This window comes from Calypte anna, chromosome Z (assembly GCF_003957555.1).
Source record: "Calypte anna isolate BGI_N300 chromosome Z, bCalAnn1_v1.p, whole genome shotgun sequence".
In the NCBI taxonomy this organism is placed as follows: Eukaryota; Metazoa; Chordata; class Aves; order Apodiformes; family Trochilidae; genus Calypte; species Calypte anna.
This window is the reverse complement of record NC_044274.1, coordinates 42,554,633-42,576,109: the sequence shown is the minus strand read 5'-3', so window position 1 is coordinate 42,576,109 and position 21,477 is coordinate 42,554,633. Positions and strand designations below refer to the sequence as shown.

Genomic DNA, 21,477 nt, shown 5'->3' with positions numbered 1-21,477 from the left:
GATTTTCAGTAGGGAATACATCTTGCTTCTTGGATTTCATACCTCAAAACATACAAAACCTTTAGGCAAAATTTTAAGTAATGTCTGAAGATGTCTCTTTCTCCTTACAAGATATCTGGTAAGAAACAAGAAATTGAAACAACAGATATTCTCCAATCTTCTTTATCTGGAAGTCTGTACACAGCAGGCATAAACTGTCATCAGTCAAAGATTCCTGTAGTTGTAGCATTTAAAACAGGAAGAAAATTACTATCTTAATAGCTTCTTCTGTTGCAGAACACTGGCAGACCTCCAGCTGCACTAGTAACAACATGAAAATCAGAAGAACACAGTTGAACTCTGTCCTGCAGAACTTTTAGGAAGCATTATTTGGCATTACAAATTCAAGAAATCATGTGCATTAGTATTCCCATCTTCTCTAACAATTGGGATGGAAAATACAAGAAAGTTCTAGACTGTTATATGACTGGAAAAATCAGAGTAAAAAGCTTCTGTGAAGCAGTTCAGAAACATAATCTTATTGTCTGTGGTGCTTTTTTATTGTCTTGGTTTATAGCATTTTCTGGGTGCAGGGAAGGGAAAGAAAGGAAAGAAAACACATATGGATAGGCAGATGGCAGCACATATATTAACAATTCAGGAAGCAAAACACCCTCCGTTCAGATCTTGTTTACAACTAATTACCAGCTCTTGAAGGTCATGTTAATTTTTTCTTAATAGTCTGCCAAAAAAAATCCTACGTAAACAGTTGAGAAGCATGAAAGACTAGAGCATTTTAGGATTCAGTGAAGTGCTTTGCCACCACATTTAGGCATATTTCTGTCTATGTTTAAACCCAGGAAGTCTCAACAGATAGCAACAGACAGACTGTGCTTTTAGTGGCAGGTAGAAGTGCAGTGGATGAGTATTTTGATGCCCTGCCAGGCTGTTTTCCTAGGCTAAGGTATTGGATTCATGAAGCTGTCTTCTGAAGTCCTAAAGGACTCATTAATTGAAATTACTGGGGGTAGGTGCTGATTTCAGTAAGAGCTTGACAGTTCTTTAAAAACTTCAGCTAGTAACTCCCTGGTATTTCCCACAGGAAGAGAAGCTATTATGCCAAAACACTCACAGTAAACGACAGTAAGTGCACAGACCAACTTAATATGGACAACCTTGGAAGAAATGTGGGAGAACTTCTTCCTGTAGTCCTCCATTCCAGAGGAAATTTCACCATTACAATTATAGAACACACAAGAAATTAACTTTCCTTGAGGTTATAAATTCCCTTTTTATATCTTGGAGATGACACAGCTGTGGGAAAAAAAACCTCGTTTCCAGAAATCCCAAGGAAAAAAAAAAAAAAATCCTGTCTTTCATCTGTTTCTCTACCATCTCTATTTTCAGCTCTATAAAAACACTTTCAATCCTTGACAGATTCCTTGCTGTGCCTGCTCAATTGAAGCGAATGAAGTATCAAGAGCTCTAAGAAGTCTCAATCCCTAAATGACCTTTATGTATAATTAACACACTTTTTTACAGCATCTTAGCCATCCTTTAAAGCTATCTAGTACTGACAGCTGTCTCTTAAAGTACCATTGTATACTAGCCACGTTGCTAATAGCCTTAATCACTTTCTTTGGGTCTCAATTCAGCAGCAGTTCTGGTAATCAGTCTTTATCTTGTCTGAGTCCTTAAAAAGCAAATAAGGTTCACAGATGCAAAGTCCAGAACAACTCTACATTGTTTCAGTATCTTTAGCACATCTACTTGGGAATTTGATAGGAAATTTACTTCACTGTTACAACTGATTATTTATTACAGTACAAGCTTCTGCATGATACATCCCTGGCTTCACAACAGCTTCTACCAGAACCCTCTGCATAGCACTCATACGAACATGACTGTATTTGCAGATGTCTTGCATATTGTTACATTCTGGTTTTAATACAACAAGGAAACAGAAAAAAAAAGGGGGTTTAAGAGGCACACTACTGATTCATTCTGCAGAAATGTTAACAGAATAAAAAACTTAAGGGACCCAATGATATCTTGGCCTGATAAGTCACACTGATTTAATTAATATCATCCAGATTTTACCCCTATGCATTTCTTGTATGTCCCTGTATAACTTCTGAGGCACCAACTCAATTTATAGGCAAATCATAATTAGATGTGCTTTTACATTTCATAATTAATGTTTTAATCACATAAAAAACCTAACCTCTGCAAAATTGTTGATCAATATGATACAATCTAGGCTCAATTGAAATATTTTTAGTGAATTAATATTTTAAAAGTTTAATGTGCAAAATAATAGTATTTAATATTTTTTACATATTATTGTGCACCTATGAGGAAGAAATCAAGCAGAGGATGTAGGAGACCTGCATGAATGAGTAAGGATCTTCTGGAAAAAAATAAAGGGAAGAAGGAAATTTACAGAACATGGAAAAACAGGACTGGCTACTTGGGAGGAATATAGGAACATGGTCAGAGAATGCAGGGAGGGAACTGGGAAAGCTAGGGCCCACCTGGAACTAAAGCCAGCAAGGAGTATCATGGACAAGAAGGCTTTCTTCCAGTACATCAATAAAAAAAGGAAGAATAAGAAGAATAGGGGAAATGTAGGCCCACTGATGAATGAGGCAGGTGCCCCAGTGGCTGAAGACACCAGCAAGGTGGAGTTATTGAATGCCTTCTTTGCTTCAGTCCTCAATGCAAAAACCTACCCTCTCAAACCCTAAACCCTGGAGGTAAGAGAGAGGTCTGGAGAGGAAGACTTTCCTTCAGTGGAGGAGGACCAGGTTAGAGGACATGCAGCCAAATTGGATGTCCATAAACCCAAGAGCCCTGATGGGATGTAACCATGAGCTCTGAGAGGGCTGGCTGATGTGATTGTTAGACCACTCTCCACCATCTCTGAAAGGTCATGGAGAACACGAGAGGTCCCTGAGGACTGGAGGAGGGCTAATGTCACTCCCCTCCTAAAAAAGGGCAAGAAGGAGGACCCAGGGAGCCACAGTCCGGTTACTCTCACCTGCTAAGGTGCTGGAAAAAATTGTTCTGCATGTCATCACAAAACTTGTGAAAGCTAAGAATGTCACTGGGAGAAGTCAGCATGGATTCACCCAAGGGAAATCATGCTTGATCAACCTGATTGCCTTCTATGGTGTCACTACTGGCTGGCTAGATGAGGGGAGACCAGTGGGTGTTATCCAGCTTGACTTCAGAAAGGCTTTTGATACTGTCTCACATAACATCCTCATTAGGAAACTAAAGAAGTGTGGGTTAGGTGAGAGGACAGTGAGGTGGCTTGAGAACTGGCCGTGTCACAGAGCTCAGAGGGTGGTGATCAGTGGAGCAGGTTTGAGTTGAAGGCCTGTACCAGTGGTGTCCCCCAGGGGTCAATCGTCAGTCCAGTCTGGTTCAATATGTTCATCAACAAGCTGTATGAGGGGACAGAGTGTATCCTCACCAGGTTTGCTGATGATACAAAGCTGGGGGGTGGCTGACACTCCAAAGGGCTGTGCTGCCATCAGAGAAGAACCTGATGAGGTTCAATAAGGGCAGGTGTAGGGTCCTGGAGAGGCACCTGTAGGGACCTGGAGAGCAAGAACCCCAAACACACATGCAGGCTAGAGGTACACCTGCTGGAAATGAACTCAGAAGAGAAGGATCTGGGGGTCCTGATAGACTATAAATTACCCATGAGCCAGCAGGGTGTCTTTGCTGTCAGGAAGGCAAACAGTATCCTGGGCTCTGTAAATAAGGTTGACTCATTAGCCTGTAAAAGAGAAGGCTGAGGGGAGACCTTCCCAACATCTACAACTATCTAAAGAGTGAGTGCAAGGAAGATGGAGCCAGAATGTTCTCAGGAGTTCCCAGTGACAGGACAAGGGGCAATGGGCAAAAGCTGGAACATAGGAACATTTAAAATGAGAAAAAACTTGTTATTATGAGGGTGACAAGGCACAGGATCACACTGCCCAGGGAGGTTGTGGAGTCCCCTTCCCTTCTCCCAGCCTTCCAGGGCCCCTCTGTCCTTCAGGACTGTCTCCCAAGGCATTCTCTCAATCAATGTCCTGAACAGGCAGAAGTCTGCTCTACAGAATGCCTTAGTAAGGTTTAGTTAAGTTCTGTAACATAACCTCACATCTTTTAAGTTTTCTGTCGTCTTCTGAAGTATCAACCAAGTCGGATAAAGATCATACAGAAGAACAGCTATCAACTTTCATGCAGCTTCAGAATTTCTATACCCAGATTTAATAGCACATTGCCCAAGTCAAAATGTACCTTGCAGAATATTAGTAGACATAAACAAAGAAAAATGTCGGTATTTCCTACCATCTTATCAATTCCATCTTAACTGATCACTTACCAGTTTCACTCTGTAGGGCAGTTTCTTCTTTTTCAATTGTTACCAGTAAGTTTTCGGTGAGGTCTGATCTTTTGCCCACGATTGCAAAGCCATTCCAGACATACATCATTTCCTGACAAAAAAACCACACAAGAAAAACTCATGGAATTGCATAAATATTTAGCTAGAGAGTAGCCCTTGGACAGCTATTATGGAACATTCTGAGTACATAAAAACACTGCCTAGAAAAACTTGTTTTAAATGATATGAAAGGTTTCAAAGGCAAAACACTCACTGTTGAGAAGCCCATGGATAAAAGTATCTGTACAACTTCAAATAACCACCCATAATAAGTACAGGACATTATGACAGTAACGTGCAAGTTTACAAAGATGATCATATTTGCAACTACAATAATTTAATTGAAGTTGCATATGTGCACTTATGGACATGGAAGGCAAAATGAGACTGAATGCAAAGGATAAAGCTAACTAGGGTTTCCAAGTTTTAAATGTTCTGAGACTCTATTAATTGATGCTATTATGTATTTCCATAGATCTTTAAAAAAAAAACGGAACAGATTTTATCACAATAGTTGTTATCACCCATATAACACATTAGTGAAACTGGTTATTTTAGGTTCAACTTGTGGCCTCTGCCATATGAACTAGAACAGCTGAAAGTAGCTACTTTCTACAAGATTAGATAAATTTGTGGGTCTGTATGTATATAGCAGAGAAATAGAGAGATAGATGGATGCACCCAAACACAACCACTTGTGTGTGTGGTTATCACAGAATGTCAGGGGTTGGAGGGAACTCTGAAGATCACTGAGTCCAAGCCCCTTGCCAGAGCAGGACCAATTCTAGGGCAGGTCACTCAGAAATGCATCCAGACGGGTCTTGAAAGTCTCCAGAGAAGGAGACCCCACAACCTCTCTGGGCAGCCTGTTCCACACCTCTGTAACCCTTACAGTTAAGGAATTCTTCCTCATGTTGAGGTGGAACTTCTTGCACTCTATCTTGAATCTATTGCCCCTTGTTCTGTCACAGGGCATGAGTGAGAAGCAGTCATCCCTTCCTTCTTGACACCAATCAATTAGATCCCCTTTCTGTCCTCTCCTCTCCAGACTAAGACACCCCAGATCTCTCAGCCTTTCTTCATTAAGACAGGTGTTCCAGTCCCTTAACCATTGTCATAGCCCTTCATTGTACTCTCTCAAGTAAATCCCTGTCCCTCTTGAACTGGGAGTCCAGAACTGGATGCAATACTCTAGGTGAGGTTTCACTAGGGCAGAGTAGAGGGGGAAGAGAACCCGCCTCCACCTGCTGGACACCCACTTCTTAACACACCCCAGGATAACACTGGCCTTCCTGTCCACAAGGGCACATTGCTGTCCCATTGATAACCTGTTGCTCACCAGGACTCCAAGGTTCTCTAGTAGATCACCTCCTAACTTTTACTGGCGCATTTTGTTATTCCTTCCCAGGTGCAACACTCTGCACATGTTCTTGCTGAATCTCATGAAGTTCCTCTTGGCTCAGCTCTCCAGTCTGTCCAAATCTTGCCGAATGGCAGCAGAGCCTTCTGGAGTGTCAGCCAGTCCTCCCAGCTTTGTGTCATCAGCAAACTTGCTGAGAAGACACTGTTCCATCATCAAGGTCATTGATAAAGATGTTGAACAAGAATGGACCCAGGACTGATCCTTGGGAGACTCCCCTAGTCACAGGTCTCCATCTGGACTCTGTGCCAGTGATTACCACCACTCTTTGGGCTCTATTGTGCCGCCAGTTCTTAACCCATCTCACTGCCCATTATTCTATCCCACGTTTCCTGAGCTTGCTCAAGAGATTGTTATGGGAGACTGTGTCAAAAGCCTTGCTGAACTCAAGGTAGATTACATCCATTGGTCTTCCTGCATGTACCCATTCAGTCACAATATCATAGAAGGCTATCAGATTGGTCAAGCATGGTTTCCCCTTGGTAAATCCATGCTGACTACTGATAACCTTCTTCTCTTCCATGCGCTTAAAGATGACCAGCAGAATGAGCCACTCTGCCATTTTTCCCATGATGGAGGTGAGGCTGACTGGTCTGTAATTGCCTGTATCTTCCTTCTTGCCCTTTTGGAAGACTGGAGTGACATTACTTTTCCTCCAGTCCTCAGGAACCTCTCCTTTGTGCCATGATCTCTCAAAAATGATGGAGAGTGGTAGGGTGATAACATCAGCCAGCTCTCTCAACACTCTTGGGTGCATCCCATCAGGGTCCATGGACTTGTTTATATTCAGTTTTCATAACTGGTCTCTAACCCAGTCTTTATTGACTAGTGGAGAGTCTTCCTTCCTCCAGTCTTTCTCTCTTATAACCAGGGTCTGGATATAAGTGCTGGTCACAGGAGTAAAGACTGAATCAAAGAAGGTATTTAGCAGATCTGCCTTCTGTGCATCCTCTGTTATCAGGGCCCCTGCCTCATTCAGCAGTGGGCCCACGTTTTCCCTATTCTTCCTTTTACTGCTGATATACTTGAACAAGCTTTTCTTGTTTCCTTTTATTTCCTTTGCCAGTGTAAGTTCTAAGAGGTCTTTGGCCTTTCTTGTTGCCTTCCTACATACATCTCTACATTCACTTGTCCCAAGTGAAAAATCCCTCCTTCCACAAGCTGTAATTTTCTTTCTTCCATGACACTCTTCAGAATCTGATCCATGCAGGTCTGTTACCACCTCTACCCAATTTTCCACTCAAAGGAATGCACCTATCTGGGGCTTGAATTAAGTGATATTTAAAAACTGACTAACTTTCTTGGGCTCCCTCTCCTTCCAGAGTCTTAGCCCATGGGATTCCTTCAAGCAGATCTTTAAAGAGCACAAAGTTAGCCCTGTGGAAGTCCAGGGATGTAATCCTACTTATTGCCCTTCTACTAAACTCCACTATATAGTGATCACTGTCAACAAGGCTGTTCCCAACCTTGATGTCCCCAACTAGACCTTCTTTATTTGTTAATACAAGGCCCAGCAGCTCACCTCTCCTCGTTGATACCTCCACTACCTGCATCAGAAAGTGACCACTGATATACTGCAGGAGCCTCTGAGACTGAATATGCGTGGCTGTGTGGGCTTTCCAACAAACATCAGGGTCACTGAAGTGACCCGTAAGTACTAAGGAGTACTAAAAGGCTAAAGGCTACTTACGGTTGACTGTAGAAGGCCTTATCAACATTTTCTACTTGGGTTGGTGGTCTCTGGTAGACTCCCACAACAGTTTCACCCCCATTTGCACCTTAACTCTTACCTACAAGCTTTCAACCCTTTCTACCTTCCCCCCTGGAGAGAACAAAATACATTTCAGTTCATTTGGTACATAAAGAGCAACACCACTGCCTCACCCTGACAGACTGTCCTTCCTAAACATTACATAACTATTCGTGACAACATTCCAGTCATTGGAACTGTCCCACCACATTTCAGTAATTGCAATTCAATCATAGCTATGCAACCTAATGTAGATCTCCAGATCTCTGTGCTTACTGCCTGTACTCCGTGCATTGGTATATAAGCATTTCAGAGAGGGAGTCAAGCAGTTAGTTTTCACTTTTGGCATCTGACCATTCCCAGCTAAACCCATGGTTATTAATCTGTTAGTGAGCCCAGTGTTTTTGTTGTCACACCTATCATCATTAGCCACCTCAAGTGGGATGGCAAGACTGAAGGCTGTCCCTAGTCTCATCTCTACTGAGACTGGTTTTATCCCCTTCCCCCTTCAAGCTTAGTTTAAAACCTTTTCAATGAGCCCCACCAACTGCTATGCAAGAATCCTCTTCCCATATTGAGATGGATGTACTCCATATCTTGCCAGTAGACCCGGGTGCCATATGAACTTCACCCTATCAAAGAACCCAAACTTTTGATGATGGCACCAGCCTCTGAGCCATGAGCTAATGAGATGTGTTTTCCACCCTCTTTCAGTACTTTTCCTTATCACTTAAGGGAGTGATGAAAACACCACCTGCACACCTGAGCCTTCAGCCAGTCTCCCCAGAGCCTTGAAATGCTTTTTAATTGCTTTTGGACTTCTCTCTGCAACCTCATCATTGCTAATCTGGATAAATAACAAAGGGTAATTATCAGAGGGCTGCACCGGACCAGAGAGCTTCCTTTTAACATCTTTAACCCGAGCTCCAGGGAGGCAGCAGACTTCCCTGTGGGACGAGGGTTCTGGTCGATAAATGGGCCCCTCTGTTCGCCTCAGAAGAGAGTCACCCACTACAGTCACTGGAATGGGCTGCCCACGGAGATGGTGGATTCTCTGTCCCTGGAGTTTTTTAAAAAGAGACTGATGTGGTACTCAGTGCCATGGTCTGGTAACCACAGTGGGAGTGGATTAAAGGTTGGACTTGATGATCTCAGAGGTCCTTTCCAACCCAGATGATTCTGTGATAAAATTACACTCCTTTTATTCTTAATTGAAAAAGTCCCACAGCCTGGCAGTGAGTGGGAAGCCTTGGGTGACTCACTAGATGCACCTTCATTTTCATTTTCTTGACCCTCAGTTTCCAAAGCATCATACCTATTTTTCAAGGGCAACTGGTGGGGAGGGAGGGATGAAGGAGCTCAGGAGGGTTTCCACTTGCCTCTCTGAAGGGGGACTTCTCTCCATTCCCCCCTTTCCCTTAGGTCCCCTCCACTGCCGCCTGGTGACAGGAGGGGAGGGGATCCACCACTTCTTATAGAACCTCTTCTTGATGCCTCTGCCTCAGGATGTGGCTCCACCAATCTATCAGGCTCCCACACTCTTTGATGATTCTCAATCTCTCTACCTCCTCCCTCAGTTCAAGCACCTCCCTGATCATTTTATTTGACCACACTGCACACAAGCAGTGTCTGTGACCTCCTCCAGTACAAATGCCAGGCTCAGGCATTCACTGCAGCCAGAGACCTGCACGGACATGTGTTTGCATGGATGCTCAGTCTGGGTTCCCACATTCTTTCTTGCTGTGGCTTTTGGCCATGTTGTTACCATGATCATCTCTCAGGCTGAAGAGATCCTGTCTGCTGCTTCACGTGTGCCCTGCACGCTGCTGTTCCTCCCCTCAGGCTCACTCACGCTGACCCAGGTCGCGTTTATATAGAGTTGCTACAATCTATAGGCTGCTACCTTCCATATGGAGCAACACAGGAAATAGATAAAACTTGCTGGATAATATTGTGGTGCCAGTACAGAAATATGCAAAACATACTTCCAAAATAATTGCTATAAAATCTTGTTTTTTAAAAAAATTCAAGACAAATCCTGGCACAAGGCTTCCCAAATGCTTCAGCACAATAGTAAGCAACATGTTTGTTTCATGTATTTAATGTTATCCCATTGTAACACATAGAGAGAATGAGAGAACACATTTACCATTGGATACACTGTATATCCACACTATATATTCTATGATATTGGATATACAGTTAATACTAACCAATAATTTTTTCTTCCAAGATCTTTACTCAATCATCACAAATATGAGTAACATTTGTTCTAAAAATACAAACATTTGCATTTGAAGCCTAATTCCACCTCTAAAATATGAACCTTGATGTCATTCTGAAGTTGATGCAATAAATCATTGAAATGTTTCAGCTTACAGTTGTGCTGTAACTGTGCAGGTTTTCAGACAAAGAAAAAACCTGATTCTTTAAACTTTAAAAAGTGTTACAGACACTATCAGCTACATTATACTAGATTTGTTTCAGTTCCATAGCTTTGTCTAATCTACACTTACTGCTGTTAACACCATTCACTATGTTAGTTTTTCCTTAACCTATGATGGAAAAGTTAAAAGATATTGGATTTGACATCAAGACCAGATATTTACAGCACAGTGATGTTCAGTTGTGAGTATAAGCACAGGACAACTTTACGAATTAGGTCTTTACATGTAATTGAGCATACAACAGATTTTGGATTAATGATTGGATTAACTTTCTTTGGACAACCCATTCTAGATCCATGAGCTTTAACATAAGAAATTCCTTCTCAAAATTTTTCATCTTCAGTTGTTGCTAAATTATCCATGTACAAAAATTCTAGCATACACATACACAAAGTATAATTACTGTGCACACCTAAGCAGACTGTGCACTTACTAGTGCCTCTGAAGTTAAAAACAGGGGAAATTAAAATAGCATTCACAAAATATCATTAACTTCTGCACATTTTACTCAGATTCAGTATAAGAAGAAAAAAAAAAAAAGCAAAAAAAAAAAGCAACAAACCCCCACTACTGTTCATTTTCACTATATAGGAAAAGAGTGCTGAAGTACTCCTTTATGTTCTAATGGGTCTGGAAGATAAGGACTTAAAAATCATGCCAAATTAAAGAACACGGACACAGATGCTAGAAAACTATGCAGGTTTCTAGCTGGAATGTGACTTTCAGCTTCACGTGGCAACAGCAATCATTCTCTACTTGAACTTTCACATGAAAAACCTGGCTGGGGTTTTTGACTGCTGGAGTAGTTGGTAGCATGATACAGCCCCTAATGCATTTCACAAAAATCCCACTGCACGCATACAGTAATTCTTTTTTTAAAAATTTAAAAATACAGACACATACTACCCAGTAATATTAATTTTTCCCTGTAAAATGAACTACACTTATTTTTTTCTACTTGAAAAAGATTGAGAGAAAGCAAACATAAATACCAAGGCAGGTAATATCAGCTTCACTGGCTGAGAACTTGCATAGCGTCGGGCTTTCCTCACTGCAAACTTCTCAGTTGGGATAGATTTTCCTGCAATTCTCTGTTTCAGGCCATCCACTTGTCTACAAGGAGGGAAAATGAGAAACCGAAGTTGCTTTATGTAATTTTTATTTCATCTCATTTCATTTAGTAAGATTTGATGTTCTCACTGGAATATTACATCTTAAACTGTTTCACATCACTTAGAGCAGACCTGCAGAATGTATGTTTGCTGATAAAAATAGCATTTTAAATATCCTATTGTTAAAAGAAAAGACAACTGAAAAGTTTACTGTTGTAAGCAGCGATCAAGTCACACAAGACAAAGATACTTTAGCCAAGAACTTTTACATGGGAGGAAAAGATTGCACACCTAGTTGTTCTATAAATGTTTACCTGAATAAAGATACAATGTCCTCACCAGTCCTTTTCAAATCATCCTCTGGGAGCATACACAGAATTGCTGCCTTCTGGAATACATATATGGCCTACACAAACAGAAACACCAACATGTTACTACATCTAATTTGTGCATTCAGTCAATACACCAAGGACTCAAATCTCTCACAACACTTGCAGCAGTTATATGTTTTCTGTTATTCTCAGGCAGGTGGAACTCTGGAAGTTTAGCATTTCCTTTGTCACATAACTTATGCTGTAATTTTATTTTCAACGTTTTTATTAATATTCTAAATAAGTTAGAATGCTAAAGGTGTCTCCAGCAAAGAACAGGACAATTCAAATCACTGATAAAGAGATGAGGTTAAATGACAAGTATTTATTGAGTTATTTTATGATTAGATTTATTATATGATATTATGATACATATATATGTATGATATATGTTATTATATGATATTATTATAGAGTTATTATATGATCTGTTACATGTAGAGACAAGCCTGAAAACAACAAGTATCTGAGTACTGATTCAAGTCAACTTCAATAACTGGACTGTGCAGAGAGAAAAAGAAACATCCCTAATTTTATCCAAGAGAGTTGCACTTGACATTGACCATACTATTCTCTTGCTCTTTTCTCAAGAACTGAATGTATCCCCCCTTTCCACTAAGCATATTAAGCAGTAAACTAGAAAGGAAGATATGAAAATTATGTATCAAAAATTGCACATTGTTCTTGATTCATACTTTGAAAAATATTTTTAGAACAAGAGGTAGGAACCCTAACTTTTCTCATGATACCCTGTCTCCAGCACCCTTCTTATTTCATGTCACAAAGCATCTGCCAAGTAAGCCTGGCTCACATCTGTTTATAATTAACTAACAAACACAGTTTTTTCTGTTAGGTTTTATTAGTGAGTGTCAGAACTTCACATGAGATGTAAGTTAACAGTTTTCTTCTTCTTTCTCACAACTCTGGTAAGTAATTCTGTTTTTCAAGATGCTGAAGTGTTGTATGACATGGCTCTGGTGCTTCAGAATTTGAAATAAAAACTCCTCCTTAACCAAGCAGTTAAACCTACCATTTTGGTCCCACTGTGCCTTTGCTTACGGTTTCAGAAGAAAGCAAACATTACACTTATTGTGTGAACTGAAATGCAATGGTGGAGAGGCTACTGGTATATCATAACAAGGTCCACCTGCCCATTTACCTTAGACCACCTGCTCTCTTTGCTGAGCAGGTCTGCATACCGATATGCTTGAAGCCAGTTCTGCTGGAAGGTGTAGCACCACATCAGTTCCCAGTAACAGAGATGATGAATCTGTTTCCACTCTTGCTGGGATGCAATGCATTCCTGGAACCTCAGCTGTGCCTAGGATATTGTTAAGCAAGAATGATGAAAACTGGTTCAATTACGGCTCCACATGAGGGACGTGTCTCATTGCAGAGCAAATTCTTCCCTAGCACCCAAGTGGAGAATACTGGACTGGTAAAATGAGAAAAACTTCCCCTTTAGTCTCACTTAAAGAGAGATGGAATCAACATTGAAATACACTGAATAAAATGATTATCAGTCCAACTAAATGTTATTTAGATAAATTAGACATTTTTTTCCCCAAGTGAACAAATAAAAACCTTAAAAACAAGGAAAGAATTATTTACCTTTTCAAAATTTCCTTTTAGTATATCTATTCTGGCAGCATAAAACAGAATAATGGAACCCTTGGAAGGAGAAGAGAAAAATACCCAGTTAGTATTTTAAGCTTAGGGAGGTACATTGCTGTTGTAAAATTTTTTGAGAATACACACGTTTGGAAACTTCTGGAGGTAGGGTTCAAGGAGACTGTCTGCTTCTTGAAGGTTGGCTTCCCCTGTACCTAGAAAACATAACAAACCACCCAAAGTACTTAAAAAACAATGTTTCATAGATTTTGCCTTCCAAGTAATACTATGGTTTAAATAGATTAATGGATGACTGTTTTCACACAAAAGCAGAACTATTTCATCGCATTGTGTTTCCGTAAACCTTAATTATGGTCCTGAAGTTACTAAGTGCTCTTATGGTAGCAAATGTCTGTAAGCAGAAACAGAACAGAGTCTCCTAATAGTCTTTAAACTGTTCCATTATAGAGTCTAGGTATATTTTGTAATCCCTTTAATTGTTTTAGTAAGTTTGGAAAACATTCCCTTAATTCCCTTCTTCCCTAATTTTGAGCTCAGGAATGAAGTACAGGTGATACTGAAAGAAATTAAGTTCTCCTTAACTTCCTTAATTTAATGAGCCTGAGGGATGTAAAATATTTCTAAACCGAAGAATGTGAAAATACATGTAAAAGACATACAGAATTAATGGTGACTTTTATCTCTCTGTGGCAAAGTTCACTAAATGTTTGAACTTCGAAGTAAATGGCTTGGGAGTATGATTTCTTCTCGAGTTGGTTTTCACAGTATCTGATGTTAATTTATGGATACACACTTGTCTGAACTTGAGAGTGTTCTGCGGTACTTTGCTGCTGCATGTTGAGACAGCCCTGCAAATGCAACAAGACCTTGGTATAATGGTACCCACTCTCACTGTTTCAGCAGGCATAACTGTCAGCTGGAGATACTAGTTTCAGAGCACCATTAAGTACACAGCAATCTGTTCCAAAGCTAATTGGTCACAGTTTCAAAATTCAGTTAAAAAAAAAAAAAATCACAGTATCATAATGTGCAGCATGACTGAACAGCTTCACAGTGAGTCTCACCAAGGATTAAGGAGACGTAAGTATGATAAACCAACAGGGTGAAAGTACACAGAATGGCCCTCAAACTGCTGCCAGATGCTCCTTCCCGTAGCTGACCGAGGCCCAAGTCCTAAGAAACATCACAAACACATACAGAATTAACTATAAGTATATGGAGTTACTACTAATAGTTTCTGACTCCCACAAATGCAGTTTTCCTTTCACATGTACATATTTTGTAATTCACCACTTTGTCATCTCAGATTCAACACAACCTTCTACGAAAACAGCTCTGCCACAGCTGAGAGCACTCAGCAAGCAGAACAGAACATTAAGCTAGCAGTGAACTACACATGCATTTCAGTGCCCTGGTGAAATGGAAACACCACACAAACGCATAGGTCTATATTGCTTCATCACTATTTTCTGTCTATGAGCCTTTCAAAATAAAGTCTTTAAATGTATGTTTTGTGGGAAACTCTCAGCTGCTCCAGTGCTACTTGCCAGCAGTAGTCTTCCTTCAAAGAAAAAAAATGGTTATCCTCAGTTCTATTCCACCAAGTCACCTGCTGGTTTTAGGTTCTGACCAAAATATTAGCTCTGCTGACCTCTTTGAGTTTAAGGCATTACCCCTTGTCCTTTTGTTACATGCCCCAGCAAAAGAAAATTGTGACTGAAAACCCTGGTTGAAGCAGATTAGTCATTTCCCATCATTGCTCAAAACCATGTCTTTTATGCCTGAATCATCTAGCCCACTTCCCATCTTTTTAACAACTGATAAAATACTGATAAGTAATATTCATTATAATGTTAGTGTCAAATATAATTCACCCAGTGAGACTAATTTGAAAAAAACAAGTAACAGATCCCATACCCTATTGCCAGAAAATCCAATAAATTCTAAGAGTCGTAGGATCCTTCCTGGTAAAAGTGACAGCATCTGAAATACATTCCAAACAAAAACAAGACAAGTAAAAACTTAGATATACATTTAAAAAAAAATAAAGCCACTATAAACTTGAGCAAAACATGTCAGCTAGTATTCTAAATGCCATTACACATATAGAAAAAAGTAAAACACCAAAGAACTAAAAAATAGACACGTATGATCAACAGTGTACAGATCAACAGTGTACAATTAGCCCGGAACTTAAGGAAAACTCAGACTTTTGATGATCATCCAGTATGGAAACTGCAAATCAGAGTCCATCTTTGCTTCTTGAGATAATGACAGATTTTTCTAACTCCAGTGAATCAGAGCTGTTTGAAAAATGTGGATACTTTGGAATGGAAGTATTGTCTGCTTTCATTCTACAATTGTCTTCCTTAACTCACAATCAAATGACACAACGAAAACATAAAGTTCTGTTTGTTCTTACTGTGGGAGCACTGAATTAGCAGACCAGCAAGCATCTTTGTTTTAGTAATATTAGATATTGTTATAGTCTTTTAGCCCTCTATTATGTGTACTTTGTGTTCCCCTTCTAACTCCATTCCTACAACATAAAACTTAGAAAGATTACAGCAACCTTTTCACCAGGCATTACAAGAAGGTCTAATTGAAGGTCCAGTGTTTGAAAGCTCCATACACCCCAATACATTCTGCCAAGCAGAGATTTCTTCTGTTAAGCTCCCTACTGAGGAGAGTTTAGGAAGAACAGGAGAGGTGAGAGGACTTAGGAACACGTACACCTACCAGTTGTCTGGGTTTTGAAGACTGAGAGGCGCACATAAAAGTGGGGTGTTCTGACCTTACTCAAAACTTGTCAGCTCCAGTTTGGAGTGACATGGAAATTAACATACCAGCACAAATTAACTCTCACTGTTGCCATGACACAAACGAAAAGGCAACTGCAATAAGTTTTAGAGAAAAATGCTAGTACATTCATGCTGGTAGTATCCAGCATTGTATCCAGCACAAACTCAGAATACTGATGATTATTCTGAATTTGTACTTTTCTATCCCAGCCTACAGTACTACTGAAGCAAGAGAATGGTATATATGGGGGTGTTAGAAAAAAAAGACAGACACCCCAGCTATCCTGTAGCAAACAGCAGAAGCATCTTATAAATTCCTGATACACACAGGCAGATATAGCTGCTTTTCCTTTTAAGAAATACATGCGTGCATTGGCCCAAGAGAATTAAACAAAATTCAGGATAGATTAGTAGAAAGATCCTAGAAAGCATGCATGCAAAGAGCTATTGCTGGTTTTGTGCTGCATAAAACCTTCAAATGTGCAATTTTAAAAACATCTCATGCCAATTACAATTTTACAGTCTGAAAAAGTCATACCAAGTTGAATGCTCCAATTCCAAGTTTTACTCCTCCTTCAAACTGGTAATAAGTTTCATTCTTGCTTTTGTTCCCTTGAGTCATCTGTAGCACCTGATGACATTCTCTTTTGATGCAGGAAAAAAAAAAGAAGAGAAGCTGAAATATGACTTCGACATTATAAGAAGTTTAATCATTATGCTTGCTATGAAAAGATTTCTTTTTTTGGAGGAATTAAAGCAACTGCAGCTTATATATATATATAACTGCATATATATAACTGCAGCTTATACCAACAGATTCTAAGTGTTTTCTAATGGCTTACTTGTATATTTGGTAACTCGTCCTAATTTTGAGGCCACCTTTAATAAAGTTGATCATATTCTCATCCTGAAAGACAAAAAATTATTTGTACCAAAATGTGCATTCAGCTATTACATATATCATGTATGGCCATTGGAAAAAATTTAAAATGTTTTTCAGTTATTAGAAGTTGACACTGGCTTTAAGTTAACAGGGAAACATTTATTTTGTGCACGTTACAAACCTTAAAACTGAAAACGGGAGTGAAAAAAAAAAATTTAACAGAATTTACAATGCATATAAATGAAACAAAAAAGCTCTCCACCAGATGGCGCTGCAGGAACTTTTTAGAAAGTTCTGAAATTTTGATTCTGACACATGCGAGTGAGCCCCAAACCTGGCAAGAACAGTAACTTTTTAGGTCTATCTCACGCCTTGTTTCTTCCATGTATTTTATAACTGAAAAGATTATCGAAAATACACTCATTAAACATTCATAAAAGACCCTCGTTCTTGAATAAAAGTATGGCAAGCAAGTTCTGTTTTCAGGAATCACATTTCAAATCAAATTTGTAAGCACTGTGGCAAGCCCCTGAGACATAAGCTAAGCAAGAAGCACTAGACAGTATTACACAGTATATTTCTGTGAACTGGATGACTATCTCAGCAATGCTAAGAAATGCTCAATTAGCAATCATTCATTACTACCTTCTTCCTGACACTAGGTCAAAAGCTCATAGAGAGAGATACCGAATTAAAGTGTGGATAAGTTGAAGTCTTGTAAGTTGGGAGACATTCTATTATTTTTGTGCAAAAAAAAAAGTTTGTACTTTCAAACAAGACATTTCCTCATACTTAAGCATCTTTTTAAGCAAGTGCTGGACACTGTCAGGTATGATGCAAGTCACTGAAACACATCATCTGTATAAGAGTTCTATACCTTACAGTCATCTATACCTTCTACATCGTCTTACATTTTTGGTTCCTCGTTATCAGTAACATCTTTAGTTATTAATATAAACACGGGATTATTAATATAAACAAGGGATTTTGTTGGGTAGCAAAGATTTTACTGTAGCATACCATATATCATTAAATAAGTCATTAACTAGGAAGAAGTTCGGGTTTTAAATACAGTATCTATTGTGAGAAGAACGTTTTACAATTACTAATATCTTTTTATTAAACTGCTACAGAAATACAAAATAAACAACTGACTTTACCTGTACGAAGGTGAGAGCAGCTTTCTGTAGCAAGCATTCAGCATAGCAGATTTCAGCATGCATTTCCTCTATATAGGAGACAAAAGTTATTTATTGTCAGCAAGGTTATCACTAGTATTACCTTCTTAGAATAAAGGGAACAAATAAAATGCTGCCAAGAATGAAAAAAAGGAAGATTATGCTGTTGCTGTTCGGATAACTATCAAATAATACCTGTCACACATGAACCCCAAAAGTAGTAATTGGGAAGCTAGCTAAAACTACTCTTCTATTTCACTTCTCCTCTGGTAAAACTTTGATCTTGTCAGAGCTGACTTCAGCCTACTGCAAAGATCATCATTCTGGTGGATGGTCTCCTGTACTTTCCACTGACACTAACAGAGCACCTAGTTGCACCAGCATCCCCCCTCCCTCCCCTGAGTCCATGTCTTAGAAAAAACTTTTACAGATGAATGGTAACACTCACTGGGGCTCAGGATCTCTGTCAGTCCAGCAAGACATTATGAAGAGGTTTTCACCAAGTCATGCTCAAAAAACTGAAAACCCTGGGCAGACTTAGTGTGCTCATGCAGCACTGAAGTACATTTGACTTAACAACACGACATGAGTTACTCTGCACCGATGCTACAAGGACCAGCCACATGCATAAGGCTGATGCAAGTACAGTGCACACATGGTGAGTTTGATGTGTCCAGTAGTAAAGAAGATTTTTTTGTGTCAGGTTAGAAAAAAATGCATACTTGATTCTGCCCAAATCAGAAATAGGAGATCAGCATTTTCAGGGCCATGAACAATGCACTGATATCATTTCCCAAAACACCTTAAGGCAAAACAGACAAGCACAAAACTTGTTAATATATTCAGATCCCAACACAAATAATGATAAGGACTTATTTCACAGCAACAATGAATATTACACTTTTGGAAGCTGTCTTAAGTTAAAAAAAAATTATGCTGAATCCCCCATTTTGAGAAGCTTTGCATACAAATTAAAAAAAAGCCACCATACAGGTGGTTGGCTAAGCATATTAGTAAAAGCAGGTAGGATATTTTTGAACTTTTTCACTATATTATTTTAACTGTATTATAAACCACTTACCTTCACTCAGTTGATCCACTGACTGTTTAGAAACTAGATTGGACAAGGATTCTACCACTGTGTTTCTTTTCCGGAATCTATATCAGTTGTACATGGAAGAAAAGAAACACACAGTCTGAGAAAAAATTCAACACAAATTCGACCTTAATTATTTATAATTCCTAACAATTTCCAACCATAATTTATAGACATTTTTGTGAAATTATGACTTACCAGTAGTTGCAGTTCTTTGAGTAGTCTAATCATGGTTACTGGTATGCATCTGCACACAAAAGCCTATCCAAAGTTGGCTGATGTTCCAAGCATTCATTTTATCTACTTTAAACACACAAGAGCTTCCAGCCACCAGCTACAGAGGTTTCTCTGATGCTGGGCAAGCTACTTGAACTGGACTTCAAAGTTTTACGATTTTTTCCCACTTTTTAAACTTGCACTCAGAATTAGAAGGAAAAATCAAAAGGTGCTCTAATACTTCACTATTTTATGGTTGTTTATGCCAGATATGATGCCAAAACAATAAGCAATAATATATTTTATTTTCAACAGATCTCAGTTGTCTGTGTTACAGATTGCTAGTTTAGTATCATACTTTAGTATGAAATTCCAAAAATGAGTTTGTTACTACTTAAGAGCAACTCAGCTCTGTAAAGAAGCTAACTAAACAACTTTACATTCAGAAAAGGAATTGAGTTTGTAAGCCAGAAAGTCATTAATTATAAATACTGAGCATTAGCTTACTGCTTGCTTACACAGCTCTGCAAATGGAAAAGAGCACAACAATGAGACTATGAAACTACAGGTTAGTATAACAAACACCAAAAACACAGGTAAATTAAGGCACATGGCAATTCTTCACCTTTGAGTGTTTCATTACCTTTACCTTACAATATCAGGAGCTCTGAGACATATTAGACCAGAGGACTTATGCATGTAAGTCTGCATCCTGCAGAGAAGGGAGGCCCCTCAGTAGGGGAGTACTAAAAGTATCTGAAGTATAAAGAGGAACCTAATTTTCAGACATGCTAAACAACATAGTTTAGACAAAACTGTGAATCAATAGCACATCTGAAAAGGAGGGAGAAGCTGCTGACACTTTATTTTCTTCAAGCAGCATCTGGTAAACATGTCCCATTTTCTTTTGTTTGTTATTGTTAAGGAGGTATGTCTAAACTAGCAACATTTGGAAGTAATTTCTTGGAGATAAATTATGGCCTAGCCAATATAATGAAGAACCAGTACAGTAGAACAAAGCACCCCTTTCTGGTTTCGTCAGAGGCTTGTTAAGCCCTTTATCTTTGACAATCCATTTACTTTGAAATTTATAATTTCATTTCATATTTTCATTTTTACATTATTTTATTTATTTTTATATTTATTCATATTTTATATGGTTTTAATTATTTAATTTTAAAAAATATTTTCGTGTTTCATTTTTACAATTTCATTTCCTATTTTTAAAATAATTTTAATAATTTCTATTTTCTACTTTATTACACTGTCCCAAGTAAGACCAGAGAGTTTAGGACAACACTCCACCACCAACTCTCCACCGGACACTTCTACACGGGAGGATCGGCAGGGGACGCACCGTATCGCCCTGTGCCACCGCTCCCATCACAAGGTGAACTCCAACACAAAGTCCTTGGACGTCGGCGGGAGCTCTGCACAGCACCGTAGGAGCCCTGGCTGCCTGGCAGCGAGTGGTACCTGACGGGAGGCAGAGGGAGGGCCGCCAGCGAGCTCTTTCAGAGGCTGATACCAGCTCCGGGGGAGGAGGAGGAGGAGGAGAGGAGGAGGGTTGCAGGCAGCAGGGCGAGTGGTGGGGGAGGTGGGGAGGGAAGCCGGATGTTTAAGCACTGCCTGGCAGGAGAGCCTTGCCGTTTCGTATTACAAGCCTTGCCTTTCTGAAACAGCAAAACGTGTAATTTTGGCCAGCATAAGCTTGGTCAGGGAAGGGTTAGGAGGGACAGAAGGCAGGAGGGGAGAACTAGAGTGGGGTTTTTCTCAGGAAGCCGGGGAGCAGGCATCTGCCCTGGTGCACGGAGAGCCAGCAGAGCAGTACCAGGCAGCAGAGAGGACCAAGTGAGGTGGTAGGGAGGAGCAGTGCAGTGCTGAGCATCACTTGCCAATCCACTTATGAGCTGTCCCAGCAGAGAATTGGCAGAGTAGAAGCATCCATCAGAGCTGGCAAAAGGAGGCAAGGAAGAGAGCTGGTAGAAGTGGACAGCTAGGGGCAGACCAGCATTTGGTCCATTCTGAGACCAGAAGTTTCAGATCCTTCTTGATGGGAACAATAACCCTTAAATTTTAAGCTAAACCCTGACATTTCTCTCCTCACAGACCCTATGAGGAGAGGCTGAGGGAGCTGGGGCTGTTCAGCCT

General features: G+C 39.7%; 1 protein-coding gene across 4 annotated transcripts in view; it reads right to left on the bottom strand.

Moving 5' to 3' along the window:
* TTC39B (tetratricopeptide repeat domain 39B) overlaps positions 1-21,477 on the bottom strand; it is a 78,626-nt gene that overhangs the window by 9,149 nt on the left and 48,000 nt on the right. For all 4 annotated transcript variants that reach the window (XM_030466735.1, XM_030466737.1, XM_030466738.1 and 1 more), the window contains 12 exons: positions 19,096-19,172; positions 17,997-18,064; positions 16,796-16,860; positions 16,492-16,597; positions 15,070-15,135; positions 14,217-14,325; positions 13,279-13,346; positions 13,132-13,191; positions 12,680-12,841; positions 11,464-11,555; positions 11,030-11,150; positions 4,361-4,472 (listed from right to left, as the gene is read on the bottom strand). In XM_030466735.1, coding sequence (XP_030322595.1) covers positions 4,361-4,472; positions 11,030-11,150; positions 11,464-11,555; positions 12,680-12,841; positions 13,132-13,191; positions 13,279-13,346; positions 14,217-14,325; positions 15,070-15,135; positions 16,492-16,597; positions 16,796-16,860; positions 17,997-18,064; positions 19,096-19,172 — 1,106 coding nt within the window. The remainder of the gene's footprint in view (positions 1-4,360; positions 4,473-11,029; positions 11,151-11,463; positions 11,556-12,679; positions 12,842-13,131; positions 13,192-13,278; positions 13,347-14,216; positions 14,326-15,069; positions 15,136-16,491; positions 16,598-16,795; positions 16,861-17,996; positions 18,065-19,095; positions 19,173-21,477) is intronic.